The sequence below is a fragment of the Phoenix dactylifera genome, chromosome 2 (genome assembly GCF_009389715.1).
Source record: "Phoenix dactylifera cultivar Barhee BC4 chromosome 2, palm_55x_up_171113_PBpolish2nd_filt_p, whole genome shotgun sequence".
Lineage (NCBI taxonomy): Eukaryota > Viridiplantae > Streptophyta > Magnoliopsida > Arecales > Arecaceae > Phoenix > Phoenix dactylifera.
In genome coordinates, this window is record NC_052393.1 from 5,788,092 (window position 1) to 5,809,192 (window position 21,101).

Consider the following 21,101-nt stretch of genomic DNA (forward strand, 5'->3'; position numbering starts at 1 on the left):
ACAGAAAAACTATTAGATTTTAGTCCGTGAAACCAGCTGTGTTATAATATGCACGGAGGAAATGAAAAGATGAGAACACTAAGATATCTAAATCTTCTCACAACAAAGTAACCTGTTTGGGAGTATACTATTTATATCCGAATTGGAGAATGGTGCAAAGAAGTCACAGAAAAATGACCGAATTTGTCAAACGACAATCAATAATTTGAATGGATTCATGGTGAAAAGGGTACAAGCATGAACAGATAGAGTAATATTAAATGAGCACCAAGGCATTTCTATATAACATCTAAATGTCAGGAGGCTAGCTAAAGTAGGAAAAGAATCTCCTGGCTTAGCATGTCACAGATAAATCCCTCACAGTCAGCTCTGTTACAGAAAAAAGGACACCCAAACTATGAGCATATCAAAGCGAGAGCTTTGGACTTCAACTAGGGTGTGACATTAACTTTACAACTATTTCAATACCAACCATTACAGCATAGATCTTATAAAATTTATAATTAGTATATTTCTTAATATACCAAAAAATATACTAAAAAATATTTAGAATAGGAAATATATTTTCTAATATATGTTTAATTCAATATTTGAAATGATTCATATTGATATCTTTCATGTAAGTGGGCCATAAACAGCCAACAAATGAATTTTAAGAAAATACCATTACTTGAATTGTTTATTCAAAAGTATTGCTAAAAATTTGCTAATATTTCTATATAAAATTATGTTCAACAAAAACTAGTAATATTTCTCTAGTATCATTTTTTGGAGTAATTTTTCACTAACCAAATACTATATATTTTTTTTTTTTTTACAATCATTTTTCCGAACTTTCAGGATTTGTGAGATTAAGGGTAACCAACCCTATTTTTTTTTTCTTCCACCTATTGGCAAGAAATAGACAGACCCACCCGCAACAAAGCAATCACATGCTAATTTTGATGACAGACAGATCTGCACCTGTCAATTAAGCTCCCTAGACCCGTAAAAGCATTCCAATTACATCGTAAATATTGCATGCCAACTCAAAATTTTCTATAGTTCTGCTAATCTGCTCTTTCAGATTATTTTTCATTCTCACAAACTGGAAATCAAAACCCCAAATCACAAGCATTTGCATGAAAGATGCAATCTTTTCAAATGTAAAAATCTGAAAGAATTAAGAAAAAAAAATGCCCGTCTCCATATACACCAGGTCGGAGCAATTCAACACCACTGGCCATCCTCACAGATTTCACTCCAAAATTCTCATTCAACAACCACGCAATCGAACTCCGTTTTCCATGCATACATAGAGAGGAAAAGCGAAACAGAGCATGAACGATCTAGAGGCGAGGAGGCCTGCCGGAAGAAGAAGTTAGAGGATCAAGCCCACGAATTGTCAAAGGCGGCGGAGATGATGGCCTGGGAGAACTCCTGGAAGCTGATCCGGCCGTCGCCGTCGGTGTCGGCCTCCTTTATCATCCCGGTGAGCTCCTCGGCCGTCAGGGCGTGGCCGAGTTTGGCCATGGAGTGGGCGAGCTCGGCGGCGGTGATGAAGCCGTTGCCGTCCCGGTCGAACATCTTGAAAAGCTGGCGGAGCTGCTCCTCCGTGTAGGGGGACTTGGCCCGGAGAAGCTCCGGCGCGACGAGAGCCACGAACTCGGAGAACTCCACCAGGCCATTGTTGTTGGTGTCCGCCTTCTGGATCAAAGCCTCCAGCTGATCGGGGCTGGGCTTGAGACCCAGAGACCGGAGAAGGGAGCCGAGCTCCAGCTGGGTGACGCTGCCGTCGTTGTTCCGGTCGAACGACCGGAAGATCTCCCGAAGCTCCGCCAGCTGCTCGTCGTCCAGCTTCACCGCATCCTCTTTGCCGCCGCTCATCTTGGATAGAATTGGGCTTCGACCTCCTCCTCTTCCTTGTCTCCGATTCTTGAACCGCGTTTTCTCAGATCGCCTCTCAGAGGAGCCGAAACTGAGAAATTCTACTCATTCTTCTCCTAACTCTCAATACAAATGAATCGAATTCCTGATCTTCTCGCACTCGATAGGAATCGATATCTTTAAGAAATCGACCGCATTTGCTTTTGCGGCCTACCAAGATTCGATTTTCTTTGGATCTGGGATCCAATCAGATGATCGAAATCCAGTGGATTTCGTCCGAATTTTGAGTGGACAGGGATGCTGATCGGGTCCGCCTCGGCTCCCGATCTCTCTTCCCCGCCTTCGGGAATCCGCGCCCCTTTTGGCGGATCTGGAGTGGGAGCCCGAGGTCTCTGGATCTCGCGCCGGATTGCGAGCGCCTCGTGGAGGAGGGGATCGGATCGAAGGGAAGCACAAGAAAACTTGGGTTTGGTTTGGGATTCGGCCTCCTTTCCCTTTCAATGGAATCGGTCGGCATCAGCCTCCTCAAGTATAGAACCAAAAAAAAAAAAAGAACGAAAATCGGGAAAAATAAATCAGTCCTCCCAACTCATCTCTCTAATTAATAATTTCTTTTTCTAAAAAAAAAGGTACGGCGAAAGAAAGAGCGGCGCGTCGCCACCGCCACGGTGGACTCCATCATCCGCTATGGAGAACTCCGCAATCCTCGCCGCCCTGAGCTGCGCTGGCCGGCGGCTCGGCTGTTCCCAGCCGTCCGATCTCGGGGAATCGCTTGATGTTTCAAGATTGAGTTATGGTCTACATCCCGGATGGTAAGTGGGTAACTGCACGGCTGGCAGTCTCCAACAGGAAAGAGCAAATTGGGATAAGATGTCCAAGATTCAAAATTTTTATCTGGGAGCCAAATTTGGATCTTCCTGCATTGGCTGGAGCTGGATGACCATTTCAATGAAACGTGGTAAGAACGGTGATGGCATTACTGAGATACCATATATACACAGGTAGGAGCAGAGAGGTTAATTATAGCACTCAATCAACAGAGATTCCTTTTATTTTTTCTCCTTTTTTTAAATAATCAATGCAATGGAGTTTATAAATAGCATTCTAATATATGGAGGAAAAAAATTCATTGGTGCATGCACGGGAGAATATTGTATGGGGTAAGCTCCCTATCTTGCCATATTTTCTTTAGCGCCATCTTAAAGAGAAAATCCAAACATTAAATTACAATAAAATTCTTTCTGCTTATGGAATCTGTCAGCCTTGTGATTTAAAAAAAAAAAAAAAAAAGGAAAGAAATCACACATGAAGAAAGTTGTATTCTCTCTTCTTCTTTGCAAGGTTTTTCTCCCCATCTCCAAGCTTTTTGCCCTCCTGTGAATCTTCTTTTTCATGAAGGCATCTAGAATACAGTATTCACCAACGCACAATACATGGTTAGGTAATATACACATAGCAAAATAGTCATCAAGCATCCTAATATATACCTGCAAGTAAATGGATGTATAGTTTCCAAAACAATGTTTACTAGTACACACTATATAGCTAAGTGATGCGTACCTAGCAGAAAAATTATCCAGCATGTCAATACACATATTTGGATAAATCGGTATATGATTTTCATAATATGATGTTCATTAGTATACACTACATGACCTGATAATACAAACTTAACAAAATAGTCATCCAACATCCTAATACACATATTTAGATAAATCGACTAGTCATTCAGAACATGATGTTCACTAGTACACAGTATATAATCAAGTGACATATTCATCGGCTTCCAAATATATATCGTTTCCTTGATACACACCCAACAGTTGCCCAATATATAGCTCTAGGTAAATTGATATATAGTTTCTGTTACGGGGGAACTTAGCCACCATGCCCCACGTGACCGGCACGCGCGCCCAGGAAGACTACGGCAGCTCCTTGATCCAGCAATCCGACCCCGAGTCGGACATCTTCGGCTCCGCAGCCCGACCCCGAGTCGGCAGCCCCTTGATCCAGCAATCCGACCCCGAGTCGGACATCTTCGGCTCCGCAGCCCGACCCCGAGTCGGCTGCCCCTTGATCCAGCAATCCGACCCCGAGTCGGACATCTTCGGCTCCGCAGCCCGACCCCGAGTCGGCAGCCCCTTGATCCAGCAATCCGACCCCGAGTCGGACATCTTCGGCTCCGCAGCCCGACCCCGAGTCGGCTGCCCCTTGATCCAGCAATCCGACCCCGAGTCGGACATCTTCATCTCCGCAGCCCGACCCCGAGTCGGACATCTCTCGACAACGACAGGCTATTCCCCAGAGGCACGCCGCAGCCTCCTGCTCCACTACTCCCTGCAACGGTTGTATCTGGCGCTGCTCCACGATCCCCTGTAACAGCCGTACAAGGCGGAGCTCCACTACGCCCTGTCATGGCCGTACCCAGCGCTGCCCCACGACGCCCTGTAACGGCCGTGTCAGTGGCAGCTCCATCGTGCCCCACGATGACGAACCCCCCTGAAAGACCCCCCAGCCTGGTATATATGCGGCTGGGGGGAGGAGGGGGGGTAAGCGAGAACTTCTAGAGCATTCTCTTACTTGCTACTATTATCTCTCCTTCTCCTCCAATCTCCTCTGACTTGATCGTCGGAGGGCCCCCACTGCCCCAGTGGTGGTGCGAGGCTTGCTTGCAGGTTTCCCGGTGGAAGGTGGAGCGCAATCAACACCAACCAAGGCAACTCAAACGGAACCCCGTTCACACCGCTGTGCCAATCGTTCTCGGTTTGGACCACCAGAAACAGTTTCCAAAACACAATGTTCACTAGTATATAGTACATGGCTAAATGATACACACCCATCCAAATAGTCATTCAAATAGAGCTGATCACGGGCCTTCTGGCCCGCCCAACCCGCCCAGCCCGGCCCGAAATTTTTCGGACTTGGGCATTAAAAAAAAAGCCCAAGGGTCGGGCCTAGGCAGAAAAAGCAGCCCGACCAAAAAATCGAGCCAGGCCTGGGAACTTTTTAAATTACGAGACTGACAGATCCTGTTAGTAGTTGGATTTTTTTTTAAGATGGACACTAGAAAAAAAAATGGCCAAATAGAAAGTTTGACGCATACAATATTTTCTAATGCGTGCACCAGAGGACTCTTGTTCCTAGAAGCATAGTAAGTTTTAATTTCTTATTACTATTATTGCCAACAAGAAGACCATACAAAAAATAGAACTCGCAAAGTTTATTTCTACGCAGGGAAAAACAAAACAAGTCTTTGTACAACCCAATGGTAGCCAGACTCCCGAATGAGTTTCTAGTTTCAAATTTATTGCCTGCCAGTGCCAACCACCAAATTAAGTTCCCATCTTGACTTGTTTGAAAATATTATAGCTAAAATTCAAGTTCCTCCGCATGGTAGAACAACATGGTAAGCAAAACAAACATTTGGTGCTAAGCATTAGCTCACAAGTCTTCCATGAGATTTCATCCTAGGTCAGCCTCAAAACACTCTTTTAGCCATTAGAAAGAAGCCAAAGTGCAGAGAGTGCAGCCATGAGGTGATGGCAAGCTGTCCATATTTACTATAAGAAAAGCACGCAGAGAATTAAAGTTTATAGATACAAGGTCTACCAACAGCCATGGAAGTCTACAGCATTACAGACCAACCATCTCCGTAACGAATCACATATCTTTGCGAGATGGCCTATTTGTGGCATCAATTTAAACGGATGTCCTAAAACAACCATCCAAAGACTTCCTAGATTCAAAAGTTGTATTCAGGTTCTTCAAACTGCATGAATTAAATGATCATGCAGGCTATCCAGACTTTCAGCATTATCCATCAGAGATCTTCCAGTATTACAAAAATATTTCATATTTAGAATAACTCGAACATCTGATCAGAGGAGATATAGATATAACAACAAAGTAGATAATTGGCAGCAAAACCTGTAGCTGCACATTTAGTTACGCAGCATCCACTGGGCAATATCCTTGCGGAAAATGCTCTGAACTCGATCTATTCTGTAGTCCAATGCTGATGAGCTAGGCATATAATGAGATGCATGCCTATACTGGCCATTCATGCCAGCAGGTCGCAGAGGCTGCATCATCATGGCTATAGTTGGGAAGGATCTAAGGTGAATGTTCCAAGGGGCGAAAAAAGAACGGACTTTCCTCTCCTGATATTTACTGTGAAATATGGGCCTCTGGTATCTAAAAGCATGGCCAGAGCTTGCTACATTCTTGGGGATGTGGTTACTACAGGTTAGTAGCCTTGTTGGTTGGGCACGGATCTGCGCTGATGATTTCACACGGTCTAGCCACCGTAGAATCCAGTTCCCAAAATTCCTTCCAACTTCTATGGGTCTCTGCTGTGTGCTTTGGTGAACTCTGACTGCCACATCAAAAACACTGCGTGTGCGCCTGCACAAAGGTAAGATGATATGGAAGCTTGTAAGCAGCTTAGAGGAATGAAAATTTGTAGGTCAAAGTCACCTAATATCAGCATAATACTATAGCAGATTGACTGACCCAATCATAGCAAATGGCAGCTTATTTTACCACTAATGCATCCATTATCTTTACATGTTTCATACACAATCAAGCCAGCAAATAAGAAAGATTCTTTACAGAAAAGCTTCATGATTCAGTTTGTTGCAAAGAACTTGGTTCAAGGCATTTAGTGACAACGAAAAACAGAAATATCAAGTCCAAGGGAAAAGAAAGGGGAAAAAAATATAATGAATGGTAGCACTGCCTGTTTTCTTTGAAAAATGACTTATTACTAAAAGCAAATTTTGTTGGTTGAGGGGAACCTATTCTTGAGAAAACCATTCCCATTAGTTTTCTCAAACTGGTCAGTTCTCCAAGCTTAGTAGCTTTATTTATGCAAATATATTATGCAAAACATTTAGTTTGATGCCAGAAATGACATTGGGCGTATCAATACAAAAACCTCAAGCTACTGATGGAACATCATAGGAAAAAAGACATAAAAATGTTATTTTATGTCTATCTGTGTTTATCATGCACAATATGAAGATTGATTTGTTTTGATAATTCATTAGTATATTTGACGCATGCATCTAATGTTGCTACTTAAAACTTGTCTTGTGCACATGTTATATGAGTTGGAGTCAGACTACTCGATAAGCACAATATCATCCAATAGGACAAGGCAATAAAACAGGTGAGATAACAAATAATGTACAAAGGCTTTGCCTCCTCCAGTACTTTATCTATAAATTATTGACACATGAATAATAGGAAAAACTAATTTGGGATAGTATTCCTTGGAGATGTATCATTGACGTAGTTTGACAAAATTTAACCTTTTAACTTAAGAGAGAGTGCCCCTGAGAGTTGATGTCATATTGTATTTTGAGGCATGTGCAATTCATGTGGATGGAGTAATAAACATACTCAATATATGTGAAGATCTATTCACAAGGTTATGTGGCTAACAAATACGGAGATATATCACTCTTGAAGATCAAACAAATGGAAAACCAACCAGGACCAACTAGAACACGAGCCAGACTAGTAGGCCCACCTAAATATGAAATTTTGCAGTAGCAATCTACTTAATAACTACCAAGACATAACTAAAGTTTGTTAGGAAAACACATCTTACTTAGTGGGTATGACTTGCAATTCTTGTAGACAATACAAAATGATCTGAAGAAAATCGGCTAACATACAACCATTTTATATTTCCAACAAAAGGTACTCTACATGGTAAAGTCTACATGTAAATTATGTAGAAGGACAATTATGATAAGTTATATATCCATTTTGAAGAGGGAAAGCACATTTTTCCGCTTGATGATTAATGAGCCAACTTAGGGCCTGTTTGGATGATTAGGCTGAAAATCTTATGAATATAACAAATCCACACATGCCCTTATTCTTAATTAAAACTCAATCCTGCCTCCTCTTGCTTTTTTTTTAATAAATTGGCTGATGGGTTCTAACCGCTCTTTTATGGCGAAAAAACCCAATGCTTAGAAGACTTTGTCTGAATGAATTAGATGGAGGGTAGCAGTTGCCCAGCATGCAAATGGAATACATATAAAATCAATTTTTTTTTAAAAAAAAGGAGGATGGGGAGGAGAGTAGGAGCGCTTCAAAAAAAGATAGTAAAATTGGCCAACCATAGGCCAAGATGAACATCAAGGGAGAGAGAATACAAGCAGTTAGAAGCTAAGGTAATTAGCTCCAAGTAAGAAGCCCAAGGGAGGGAGATATTTAAGGGGAAACATGTGGTGAAGGACAAAGAAGAAAATTAGTATAGGCATCCTTAAGGGTAATTGGATATGACAAACAAAACAATTATAGAAGTAGAATGAGTTCTAAAAATATTATCTATCTCTTCGTGTGCCCCAACTAGTTTCAAGAAATAAGGAAATGTTTTGATATATATGTTATTATGATAAATTATTTGAAGATGATATTGTATTGGTAAGATGCTAAGTGAATAAATTAAGATGCTAAGTGAATAAATTAAGGACTAGGCTGAAACATGAAGGAAAGTTATAGAAGATAAGTTTTGTTAAAAAATGTATATTACAATAATTACACATTGTGATGCTAACAATAATTAAAAAACAAGGGGCTCGGCCATATTTAATGACTTATTTCTTCTATGTATCTAAAATGAAGGCTAAGCTTATGCAAAGCTCTCCATTTTTCATATGAATGTTGGTATTAATGATGGAAATATTAATGTGATCGGCCATTATTAAAATTCCTTGCTTAATATGCAACAGATATTAATGGTCGTATTAATGTGCTCGGCCATCATCAAAGTTTATTATACAATAGAAATTTGGCTATTGAAGCTTTTTATGCATTATAATTTATTGCATTGCCATATTACATTTCATAAATAGTTGGAACAAGGGAGAAAGGAACCATACTCCATCCCATGAGAGCCAATATTGATGATTGTGATATTAATGACGGGAGTCTTAGCATGCAAGCTTAGTTTATGCAAAATTCTCTATTCATCATATGGACACCAATATTAATAACACTGCTATTAATGACGGGAGTTTCTGCTCGGTAGTCATTAAAGTTCATTACTTAATATGTAACAAAAATTTGGCTATTAAAACCTTCTTTTTAATATAACTCATTATATCATTACATTACATTTCAACAATAGTTGGAAAAAAAAGAGGAGAAGAACCATACGCATGATGTATCGTGAAAGGGCTGATATTGATGATTGCAATATTAATGATAGGAGTTCTTGCATGCAAGTTGTGCTAAGTTCTTCTCCATTGTCATTTGGATGCCTGTATTAATGACAACGCTAATAATGATGAAAGATTTTGCTCGACAATCATTGAAGTTTATTATGTAATGTGACACAAAAAATCAGCTATTAAAGCCTTCTATTTATTATAATTTGTTGCATTGTTGTATTGCATTTCAACAACAGTTGGAAGAAAAGAAAAAAATTGTACCAGCACATTGTGCAGGTTATATGCTAGTACAGATTATTGCAGAGGAAAGGAACAAGACATTTCTTTCTAGGATGTAGTGTATTATTGCATGCCTCTGAAATATAAGAGAAGGTATATAAAATTATAATGGCTAGTAAGACCATTTTTCATATTCCTATAAAGGGATGCAACCTCTATCAGTGTCAATTCCTCCATATTCTGTTTGCAGATTCTCCCACCCCACCCCTTCTCTCTTTTTTCCCCTTGAAATGCAAAAATGAGTAAGTTCCTTATCAAGAACAATCCTTGTTTTACCATTTATTCATCTATAATTCCTCATCTTTGTAAGTTTCATCTTATCTTCTCTAAGCTTCTATTGCCAAAACTTCCACCAAATGTGAATTTAAGACTCCATGGTGCAACCATCACCTACCACAAATCAGCTATCTAGTTTGAGATCTGTTAGTTCATTATTAGAATTCTGGATTGTTTGAAGACAGGGAGTTTGGATTTGCTATGAAGAATGAAGAAACGAATTCTTGTTCACAAAGCTAATCAACCTTAAAAGTGATTATTAACCAACTTACGACATCCTCGAAAGATAGCTCCGTCCCTTTTAATGAACTATTGCGCCAAGCATATTTCCTCCATCATCTCTCAAGATGGCAACAAGAACTCATCTTCTTGAAGATAATGATCCATCTACCTCAATTAACCCAACCATAACCCATATCTTTCCCCTTGAATATGTTCCCAAAGCCCCGCTACGTTTGGTTGAGTAAAAGATCAACTTAATGCAATAAAGATTATATCAAAGCTACTATACCACATCGATCGCGTCGCACATCAGAAGCGAAGTTTGTAATGGTGATTGGGGGAAAAGAAAACAACGAGTGGCCTCAAGAATATTCTTTTGTTATTTAGGGTATTAACCAAATAAGTGATTTCAACAAAAAAAAAACGACCAGAAAAAATCCGAGAGAAGCTATGGTGATGGAATCTCACTTTTACGAACATGAAGCCATGAGATTCTAACAACAATGCCACTACCATCCGTGGTTGACAAAAACAAGTATATACAAGAAAGAAACCAAGACGATAACACAAGAGAAGACGGATCGAAGGGAGAAGAGGCGGGGGGTTACCTGTGAAGGAATTGGCGGATCTTGGGGTGATTGGGGCCGACGATGCGCCGCTGAATCCTAAGGGCAAGCTTGTAGGTTCGCCTCAGCCCTAAGAAATAGGCGGTTCCCAGCGTTATCTCCCACAAAACCATCTTCCCCTCCCTCTTTCGCTCGCTCCCACTCGGCTCCTTCTTCCTGTCCGTTAGATTAATAAGGATTATTAGAGAGAGCTCTTTTCTTGGAGCGGAAGCCGGGAGCTGGCGGCGATGGACCGACACGAGCCGAGGCGAAGAAGGATTCACTTTCCTTCCCGTGAAGGGACCGTTGGATCGCGTCATAGTCACTTTTGAGATGCCGAGATGTGATCCAACGGGCGACGCCGTGAAAGAATATAAATTATTCTTTTGCGTGAAAGATGCAACCCGAACATGAAGAAAGGTAGGATTTTGTTGATTAGTAGAAGAGTAGAGGGCTCGTTTGGTTCGCGGGAAGCATTTTTCCTTCTAGAAATATGATTTCTGAAAAACAAAGTCTTAAGAAGAGGATGCCTACGAAAGTACTTTTGGCATGTTTGGTTGACCATAGAAAAGTGATAAAATTTTAAAGTGCTTATGTTTGGTTGATCCTCCACTTTCCTAAGAAAGTTATGCATAATTTCTATTATGCCCTTAATAAAAATTAGATTTTTAATGCCTCTTTAATGCTTCTTTAATGCTGAAGGGCTTTTTTGAGAAAAAATAAAAATTGAGTGATTCCTGCCAAAACATGGGAAAGTTACTTTCCCATGAAATATGGGAATTATATTTCCATAAGAATACAACTTTTTTGTCTCTCTCCTTTGAAAACTCCAACCAAACAAGAGGAATCTCATTACTTTTCCATTGACCACATTTTTTCCTCCTTCTTTTCCCACGAACCAAATGGGCCAGAATGTAAAACCAGCAGCGCAACATGGGATTATCTTCTTGTATTTTGTGGGCACTGGGAGTTTTAGAAAGGTCTCCTGCTCGGGACATGGTGCTTGGAATTATGGAGGTGATCCAACGTCGGGCCGGGCCGGGCTCTACAGTAAAAATTAAGTCCGATTCTTATGTCCAAGACTAGCCTGGCCGGGACATCGGGTCTATAATATTTTATCCAGGCTTGGTCCAACCCTGAACATGTAGTCATTTGGTGCCGGGCTGAGCCGGTCCAGACTATTTGTTAATATTTCCAGGCTTGGCCTCATTTTCAGATTGGGCATGTTATATTTTTGCTCAGGCCCATCCATGAGCCTATTTTTAGTTTTTTTGTATCAGGGCATGTATTGTAAACTTTTGTGATTGGTTACATTGAAAAAGAAAAATGAGAGAAGAGAATTGTATTTCTATCTATCAATTACAATGTACAGAAATAGCCTTTATATAGTACTAGGAGGCTGACGAAGTTTGGCACAATCAATCATAAATCAATCAAGATAAAGTTTGATAAGACCGACTAAGTTTGGCATAATCAATCAATCAATCAATGGATTCTAATAGGCTAACTCATTTGAACTTGGAGCAACAGCAATATTGAGGCATGTATTTCAGGCTTGGGTAATTTTTAATCCCAAGCAAAGCTTAGTTACGAATGTTCAGATTTATAATCATGATATTGAATATGACAAGTTGTTTCCAAGTTGATTTTCAGCCCTTGCTTACTTTTGGCAACCCAAAGTCTCGGTCTTGGCATATTTTATGAGTCAAGCTTTTGAATGGGTTTCCATATTGACACTTGTAACAGCTCAAGTAAACCTATTTATGAGCCAAGCTAAATCTATTTGGCTATAACTAGGTTCATCTATTGTCCATTCCTTTGCGGCAGATCCATATATTTTTCTAGGTATCCATGGCAGGATGATGGGGAGGTGTAAGATATGGGCATCTACAATTTAACGGTTTGCTTGGTTCACAAACGGATGCATGGCGATATATTGTTTGAAAATTACTTCTATATAAAAATATTTGACATACTCATATTTTTTCTGTAGTGCCTTCATCAATTAGACATGGTGCTAGGTCTTTGGCTTTTAAAATTTGCAGAGACTCCTTGTTCCTTCTTGAACTAGTGGATCATATGGTTAAGTTTCATTCTTATGAGCCATATATTTATAATTGGTCATTCCTAAAATGTTTCATACTATATGACAATATTGGCAAGAGCCTACTGCTGGTGTTTGTTTAACTCAAACTTGACTCAAACCCGGTCCTAAAATCAATTGCTTTGGTTTCTATACTCAATCCCCCAAACTCCCTTCTTAGATCGATTAGCACTCTTTATTTTCTGAGGTAACAAGCATAGTGTGAAATTTGAAGTCAATTGATAACGTCACTTTTCGCTCAATCCCCCAAACTCCCTTCTTAGATCGATTAGCACTCTTTATTTTCTGAGGTAACAAGCATAGTGTGAAATTTGAAGTCAATTGATAACGTCACTTTTCGCTCGATAAGTTATGTTTATGGCACTTGCACCTATAGTTAATTTTCTCACTTGGTGTTAGGATTGGTATTCTAGTTTAGGTAACTCCTGGAATTTTGTTGGTTTAATTCATAGAGAACTCTTTGCTTCGTACTTCATTTTCTTGCTTAATGCAAACACCTAATTTGACGTCGCAACTCACAAATCAATTTTATATTTAAAATTTAATTACAGTAAGCTTCCAGTTATTAGGGATCATGTAAGCTATATTGCAGTGGTGCATATGAATCAAATTTAAGCCAGTACTTGGATTTCTAATTTAATTTAGTCTAGTAAAGTATTGATAAGCTTAGCTGAATTTTTCCAAGTAGTATGATCATTAAGGTGTGAAAAAAATCGATAACAACCAGATCTTGATTGATATTAATAATGACTGTAGAGGCCATTTTTTAATAGTTGTCCTAAGATTTTGCCAAACATATATGTGATTATTTTTTTTTATTCGTATTATTTTATAGATATACTATTGTTTTTATCAATTCAATACTCTTATTTCTCTCCCTAGAAAAACAAAGTAAAAGAAATATTAAAAGAAGTGTTTTTATGTCAAAGTAAAGATTTACCATGCGGAGAGCCGAGCTGCAAAAAGATTTTACGGGCCTATGAATTTTGGACGAAGTGATAGAAAAAAGTTATCATTATAAGAATATGTGCGTCAACCATATCAATAGGTGTTAGGCAACAATCGCATGGATATGAGCCCAACCATATTAAAATTATATATTGGATTTTGCCTATCCCATTAATTCCAAACTAAATCTCCACAAAACATTATCAAGTCTTATGGAATGGTTAAGAGCCCTATGGAGGGGCATGTGCAGAAAATTGTAGATTAGAATGAGTTATTGTAGGATTTTCGACATATCATGGCCCTATGCTGATGTTGGATTCACAGCTTTTCATATCGGTCTCCATTTAAATCTTTCAAAGGAACAAAAGCCAATATTCATGACCTACTAGATTTTCCTAAAATTAGCTCTGATGATCTATTGCACCTATGTCTCAAGTGACATAAGTTATTAATTTACAAACAGCTGATTGTAAGTATATAATCAAATATATTTCTTATGTTAGTGTAAATAAAATCTTTATAATAGTATTCATGGTCAGATGATGGCTTATAGTAATATTGTGACAGCTTTTTTTCAGATTGATAAATGAAAATTACAGCGGGGTGACAGCATATGTGGCTAACCACTCCGAAGGAACCCTAAGGGTGGAAAAGAGGGCGATGCCCGGGGCACTTCGTGACTTATTTGCTGATTTCATTGAGTGTCTCCGTACTTGTGATGTATGAAATACCTATTTTAGTAAAAAAAAAAAAAACAATGGAATCAAGGATTACTACTGCTAGTCTCCGGACAATGCTTTCATTCAACCAATAGAAATGCCAAACAAAAGGGAGGCACAACCATGTGGACTTGGTCCTTTTCGTTAGTATATTCAGATGGATCTACCCCAAGTTGGATTTGGATCCCCCCCCCCCCCAGCCAACAAGCTTGATTGACCAACTAAAGCTTTGCTGCTCTTCTTTTATTTCATTTCATTTTATTTTTTTGGCATATATAGACCTTTGGAAACATAATTTATTGGATATTCCTTGTTTGACTGACAATGTTGATAAACAATCATTTTAAGTACCATTTAACATTGTTAATCTTCTACATTAATACGGCGGAAAATTTCAATACTAAATTTATATTGAGAAGCTATATTTTTTATGAATTTTATATTCAAAACTATCAATGCTATTAGGCAAAGATCTGGAAGTGTGCAATTTTCTAGGTAAATAAGGCCATGGTCAAGAGGAGATAGAAATCACCCATCCACCAAGTGTGAAATATAAGAAAAAGGAAAGCACTCTTGGTGACCCATACTAATCACCAAACACAGCCATCACCTTTCAGTTTGCAAATTTTATTTTACTATTCTATACTCCTTGAAATAAACCAGGTGTTAACAGCATGCTTTCATACTCAGCTGCATCCTATTGAAGAACAAGCCTTCTTTTTTGTTCTCTAAGAGATGAACAATTTTCTTGGATGTTGGAAATTAAACAGTGGTTGACTTGTTCCAACCAATGAAAGTGCAGTCAACTTTTACCAAACAATAGAAGAACACTGTATACTCAACGATACCATAAACGGGTTATTTATCATGGATACATAGGCCTCGTGCATTTGACCAAGATCTAATCACCAACCTCCCCCCTCACCTCAAAAAAAAAGAAGTATTTACAAGAAAAAAAAAAAGGCATTGACCAAAAATGATGGGATTGATAAAAGGATTTAAATAAAAATAGAGAAGACAATGATTCAAATTCAATACCTTGCTCATCGTTTGCACTAAATTTTTGAAATAATTTATGATGGTTTGTAATATTTTAGGAGTCATGCTAGGGAGTGGTTGCTTTGTCATGAAAAGTTTCAGAAATTATTGTTGATTCTAAATTGTCGCACCTAAACCACGTAGGCCCAAAAAATTTCAAGTAACTGATACAGTGGAATACCTAATAGCTCTTCTCATTTTTTTAGTAATGTTATGCAAGCAAAATTGAAGTTGGTGCAATGGTTTATCTACTAGTGCGCCTAAAAAGACAGGATCTATCAATACGATATCAACATTTCAGAGGGTGCAATTAGCACCTATCCATGAAATATCCGTGGTAACGCAAATTATATAGCCATCCTAATTGAGTGTTGCATTGTTGAAAGTGATTTTCTTGAAAGATACATTTCTCCCTTTCATCTTCTGTTCTTTTCACGAAACTTAAACTCAATTAGTGGAAATCAACCTTTCACCATAATTAGAGAATTATTTTATAAATTCATCATATTTTTCTTGCCCTTTGTTTGCTTCTCATATATATTTTTCTTTTCCTGCCCTTCCAAAACACATCACTATACTACTTCATGATTCCTCGTGGCTATCTTCTAAATAAGGAAGCTGTGAATCAAAACTTCAATTACAACTTTACAAGGTACACTATGTGAGAACATGGCATGAATGCACACTTTAGATTTGGCTGAGCTAGGTGATGGCACTATTTGCGACGGAACGATGGAGCTAAATGAAATTTTTCGGGTGCTTGGGGATTGCAGAGAGCCCAAAGCAAGAAATAAGAGGCGTGTGCAAACAAGTACACATTGACATTAAAAGGAGGCCCTTCCCACGTAATTAAGCATTGTCCCCACGTCTTTTCTAAAATTTAGCAAAGAATTGATTTCATATATTTCTCCATTTTGGTTTCTTGAGCCTGGTGGATTTCTCTTACGTTTGAGGATATAATGAGTAGCGTGCCATATAAATTATTCACAGGAAACTTCGATTATCCACTTTTGTCTTGGATCATTGGATGATTGAATCATTTTGAGTAGTACAAGGTGTAAAATGAAAGTATAGACCATACTGGGCCAGTTACTCTATAGGCATCATGTGGGTTAGAGAAGGAAAGTTGCTTAAAATACTTTGAAACTTGTTGTCTTCTGATTTTATTAAATGTATCAATACTAAAAATATATGAATCATCCGTTTTAGCAAAAAAAAAATAACATAAACCATACCTTTACTAGAATGTTGTCAATCGATTAAAGTGCTGAGTGTCTCTATTTTGTCCGAGTCATTTTTTAGATTATACTTAAGAGGCTAGTATCTAATTAAAATTTATTAACTAGGTACTTAGTTACTAACAACCATCAAGCAATTGCTAAAGATGGAATCTATTATCCATACACCAAAAAGTTCACTAATCTCCTCTTGCAGTGATAGCGTTACTCTGGTTGCATTGCTGTTGTGTCCCCGGTAGCTAATCCGAGATAATCCCTCCAAAAAGGCATCTGATTCAGGGCATCCTACGGTTGAAATTGCGCTGTCTTCGCCTTAACTTTGGGATAAAGATGGCGTGTGTGTCCTTTTTGGAGAGCGCGATACTTCTTTTCCAAGGCATGATTAATTACCATATCAAACACATCATCACCACCGTCCATCCACCGATCAACGCTCTCTGAGAACGCAAGGAGCACCGTTACGTCGTCTGCGTCATCTCCGAGGCCAGCCGATGACGGCACCCAGTCAAACTCCAATCCACCCCGATCTCTGCCCAAATTAGCAACCATTCGCCAAATTAAACCACAATTATAATTATTACTTAATTAAATAACCATCCCCAAAATTCCAGCTAAGCAATTCCCTTCCCGAGGAAGCCAGCCGTTGTATTTCCCATTTTATTCTTAAAAAAAAGGAATATTAAAAAAAAATCCCCTCCTTTTTAAACCCTTCGTCACCAAGACACGGACCGACACCGCACCAACCCCTCCTCTCTCTCGCTCGCTGTAGTCGGGAGAGAAGCATGCAGCGGCAGTCGCTCGGGTCGCCGGGCGCGAAGCTCCAGATGAGCGGAGCCGCCGGCGGAGGGGACAAGGAGGAGAGGCGAAGGAGCGCTGGTGGAGCGGCGGCGGTGACGGTGCCGGAGGAGGAGCAGATCAAGGCCGAGAAGCTGATCCGATCGAACTCGAGGACGGAGAGATCCATCCACCTCATCCCTCTCCTCACCGTCCTCTGCTTGCTCCTCCTCTACCTCATCTCCCATGACCCCACGCCCATAGGTTTGGTCCTACAGATTTATTCGCAGGGAAAATCTCCTCTCTTCTCTCTCTTTCCCTCACCGCTTTTCGCTATTTTTGCCAGAATTGGAAAAGCTCGGCGGCGACGCCCGTCTTCTGTTCGACAACGGTACAATGCCGGTCCTAGAACCTTCCGATCCTTTCTAGCGGATATCAGTTTCTTCACTTTTTCCTTAATTTCGTCTAACTTTTTTTGTTTAAAAAAATTCTGTCGTTTTGCAGCGGGATCGTCGACGGAGATCGGGCGAAATATCGGGGCCGGGATCGGCGGCGTAACGGCGATTCGGAGTCATCGGGGGCTGAAGGAGGCGAGGAAGCTCCGGCACCGGAAGCTGGGGAGGTTCTCCTAATGGCCGCGCACGTGCGACGGCGTTTGGCTAGGCTCTCCGCACGTGAGTACTCCTGTCTTGACACGTGCCGGACTGTGCTGATCGAAACCAGGGGGTGATTTGCTTTGTTGTATGGGCGTCGGTTGCATTGATTCGCACTTGCGCTGGATTAATTCACTGTCAATACGATAATTTTTCTATTATTTTGAAAAAATAACAAAAAAAATGCCCTTATTTTTTTTTGTAAAACTCTATTTTTTATTTTAGTTTAAATAAATATCGATTTTAGTTTCCGATAGGGGTTCTGCTAACGGGCGTCCCGATGGTGCTTAGTAAAGCGTGCCGCAGGAACTGTGTTCCAGCTGTTATTTGGCTCCCACCGATTAACAGCTGGCGAGCATTATGAGAAGCATGCGGCAACTGTACGGAGCACCAAGGGGAGCCGGCGATCGATTCCGCTTCGCCGCAGGAGCAGCCTACGGGTCGTTATCATCCATTTGCGATGATGGATCGGTCCGTTGGTTGATTTAATCCCAAGTACATTGGATTACGGGGAGGTTTTTTTTTTTTTTTTGGGCACGCCAAAACGATACATGTCAAATATGAATACATTCAAAAAAAAAAAAAAAAAAAGTCAAAAATAGAAAGTTTCGAAATACACCGGAGATAGAACCTTTTCAGAATAGTTAGTTATATACAAGCCTGCTCAATTTACTGTTTTGTTGGCTTGACGATATATGTGCTTTGTCTGTAAGGTTATTTCACTACTGATCATGGTTTGAATGTCTCTGAGCAAGTTTGTACTGTTAAATTATTGAAATTGATACGAAACCAACGATGCTATATGAGGCAATTATGTGAAACAATGAGCACAAACACGAGGAACGCCCTCATGTAACATTGTGGTGATATTGGTACATGGAGACCATACAAGAGTTATGTTTTGTAATGGTGGGGCAGGAGAAGGGATGTTTGATGCTTGTGAATTTTAGCTGTACGCGCCAGTGGAGCCTCGCTTTGATTGATTAGGAGTGTGGGGCGTTGGAGCGCCTGGTTCACATGCCGCCATACCTCTGGATCGTTCGTTAGACGTGACATCGCAGGACCGTCCTGGTCCCCATCCATGGCCAATGTGTCCGCTAACGTTAATGAATCCAGATCAAGTGGATGAAGAGAGTTTCCGGCACTTGGATGTTGACTTGGGTGCCGAGGAACCGAGTTTTGCACAAAACGATCCCCACGCAATATTACTTGGCTAGCTTTCATCTCTCTTTTAACCTTTAATTTTTTTTAGTTAAGATAGATGAAAGCATGGATACAAATGATGTGGGGCCGTACTTATAAAAGATAGATGAAAGTATGTTTAATCCTACATAAGTTATTCGCTGGATAGATTTTGGATACTTATAAAAGATTAAAAAATTTAAATAATATCTTCTGGCTAGTTATTTTGAATGAGATCCTGAATTATTATAAATAACAAATGTAGCAAAATTCATAATTTTGGCCACTATTCTACGATTTTGGTCTTCGATGTTCTCCAATGGCCTGGTATTACCATTCAAAGAGGCAACACCGTTGAATTTGATTTTGTCTTATCTTGGTGCTCACGACCTTAGGAGAAAAAAAGCCATGCATATTGCAAGCTCATCTTTCGAACCAACTTCTCCCGTAAAGATAATACTAATTCTCACTTTTTCTAGTTTTCGCTTTTGCTGCAACAACTACATAAATCAATGGGTCATCTGAATTAATACATGGTTGCTTGGTCTTATCATGAAATAGACAACTTAACTCATTAGAAAGAATGGAAAGAAACATTAAATCGGAAAGAAAAGAAAACAAGGGCCATTGGTTTATAATAAACCATTTTCAACGTGTTTCCGCCTATTCCTGGATTGGTGATGCAGGCTACTTCGGATTTGCAAGACAATAAATGGATTAGAGGACTCCTCAAATTAGCTCCAGCAACCGATGCTTAAGCTAAAGAAGATTTCTAGCATGAGACGAGGAAGATAAAATAGGAAGCATAAAGAGCTTAGTAACAATAGCTATAATAATATTAGAGACGCACCTTTCCCATAAAGACTCACAGGCTTATTTATAGCTATATATTCTCGAATTTTTTGTGAATTATATCTTAACAGCTTAGAGTCGTGCTATAACTGTGAGGATCCGTGCAGGCATATGTTTAGTCCCATATCGGTTATCTACTGGGTAGATCTTAGGTGCTTATGCAGAATCATGGAATCCAAATAATACCGTCCGGCTAATTTTTTTGGTGAGATTCTAGGTTGTTACAAAATGGTATCAGAGCGGACATGATCCATAACCTATGTGAGTTAGGAGACACCGCAACGCAGATCCATTGGGATGAGCATAGGTCGATCGTAGTGCTTGCAATTAGATTTGAATAGATTTGAATCCTTGCAATTAGGTCGATCGTAGTGCTTGCAATATGTTTAGAAAAAAATATCTTCTTGAGCTACGGGGCTTCACGTCCGATGGCATGTAACTTCAGAGATTTTTTGATCAACTCATCTCGCTTCTCGACTTGATCCTACTTTCCGACTTGATCGAGATAGACTTGGTTCTGCTCCACTGAGTTCAACCAATCCGATCACATCATATCATCAGATGTACTTTCCACCGCATCACAGGAATTCTTTTCTAATTGTCAGGTGAGAGATATGCATACTAGTAGTTCACTAGTTCCCGAGAAACAAGCGCCTAATTCTTATCATCTTCACCTAATTAAATGCCACGGTAGCTTTCGTTTAAACTTCCTGCGAGCATTGTTTGCTCTCCTCGAATTGGAATTATACAGCAAATACAACGGGTAGAATAGCCCCATCACTGATCGACAAAGACTACCCTTAATTTACTCTACAATACTTTGGCTGGACTTATCTGGGGACTTTATCGTACGTGACCTCCCTTTGTTTGGTTGTCACAAGACAGGAAAGTGACGCTAAATTATTGCGAATGGATCAGAACAGAGCGATCAAGTGGGTCACTTTTCCGGGGCCACCTTTTCTAATCTAATTTATAACGGAGAAGGCGCCAGCCCCAACCACCGCTAGTACTATCAGTTTCTCTGTCAACCAAAAATAAAAAAAGACTAATAAAAGGGGGAGAATATAAAAAGGGAAAAGAGACAGCATTCATGAGTTTTATGATGAGACGGTGCCTTTTTGTTATTTCAGAGAGTTCATGGCTTTGAAGTGGACA

The 21,101-nt window shown here is 39.7% G+C and overlaps 3 protein-coding genes across 3 annotated transcripts; 1 reads left to right on the forward strand and 2 right to left on the reverse strand.

The window, feature by feature from the left end:
• Positions 1 to 1,041: 1,041 nt before the first annotated feature.
• LOC103714578 (probable calcium-binding protein CML18) lies at positions 1,042 to 2,647 on the reverse strand. The gene has a single exon (XM_008801870.4). The coding sequence runs from the start codon at positions 1,864 to 1,866 to the stop codon at positions 1,369 to 1,371; it is 498 nt and encodes a 165-aa protein (XP_008800092.1). The 5' UTR covers positions 1,867 to 2,647; the 3' UTR covers positions 1,042 to 1,368.
• A 2,802-nt stretch (positions 2,648 to 5,449) lies between these two features.
• Positions 5,450 to 10,708, reverse strand: LOC103714579. Its single transcript, XM_039118758.1, has 2 exons — positions 10,442 to 10,708; positions 5,450 to 6,270 (listed from the first exon to the last, which is right to left on the reverse strand). The coding sequence occupies exons 1-2, from the start codon at positions 10,570 to 10,572 to the stop codon at positions 5,808 to 5,810; spliced, it is 594 nt and encodes a 197-aa protein (XP_038974686.1). The 5' UTR covers positions 10,573 to 10,708; the 3' UTR covers positions 5,450 to 5,807.
• A 6,490-nt stretch (positions 10,709 to 17,198) lies between these two features.
• Positions 17,199 to 18,119, forward strand: LOC103714580. The gene is made up of 3 exons (XM_008801872.4): positions 17,199 to 17,523; positions 17,606 to 17,650; positions 17,764 to 18,119. The coding sequence occupies exons 1-3, from the start codon at positions 17,268 to 17,270 to the stop codon at positions 17,889 to 17,891; spliced, it is 429 nt and encodes a 142-aa protein (XP_008800094.1). The 5' UTR covers positions 17,199 to 17,267; the 3' UTR covers positions 17,892 to 18,119.
• Positions 18,120 to 21,101: the final 2,982 nt, after the last annotated feature.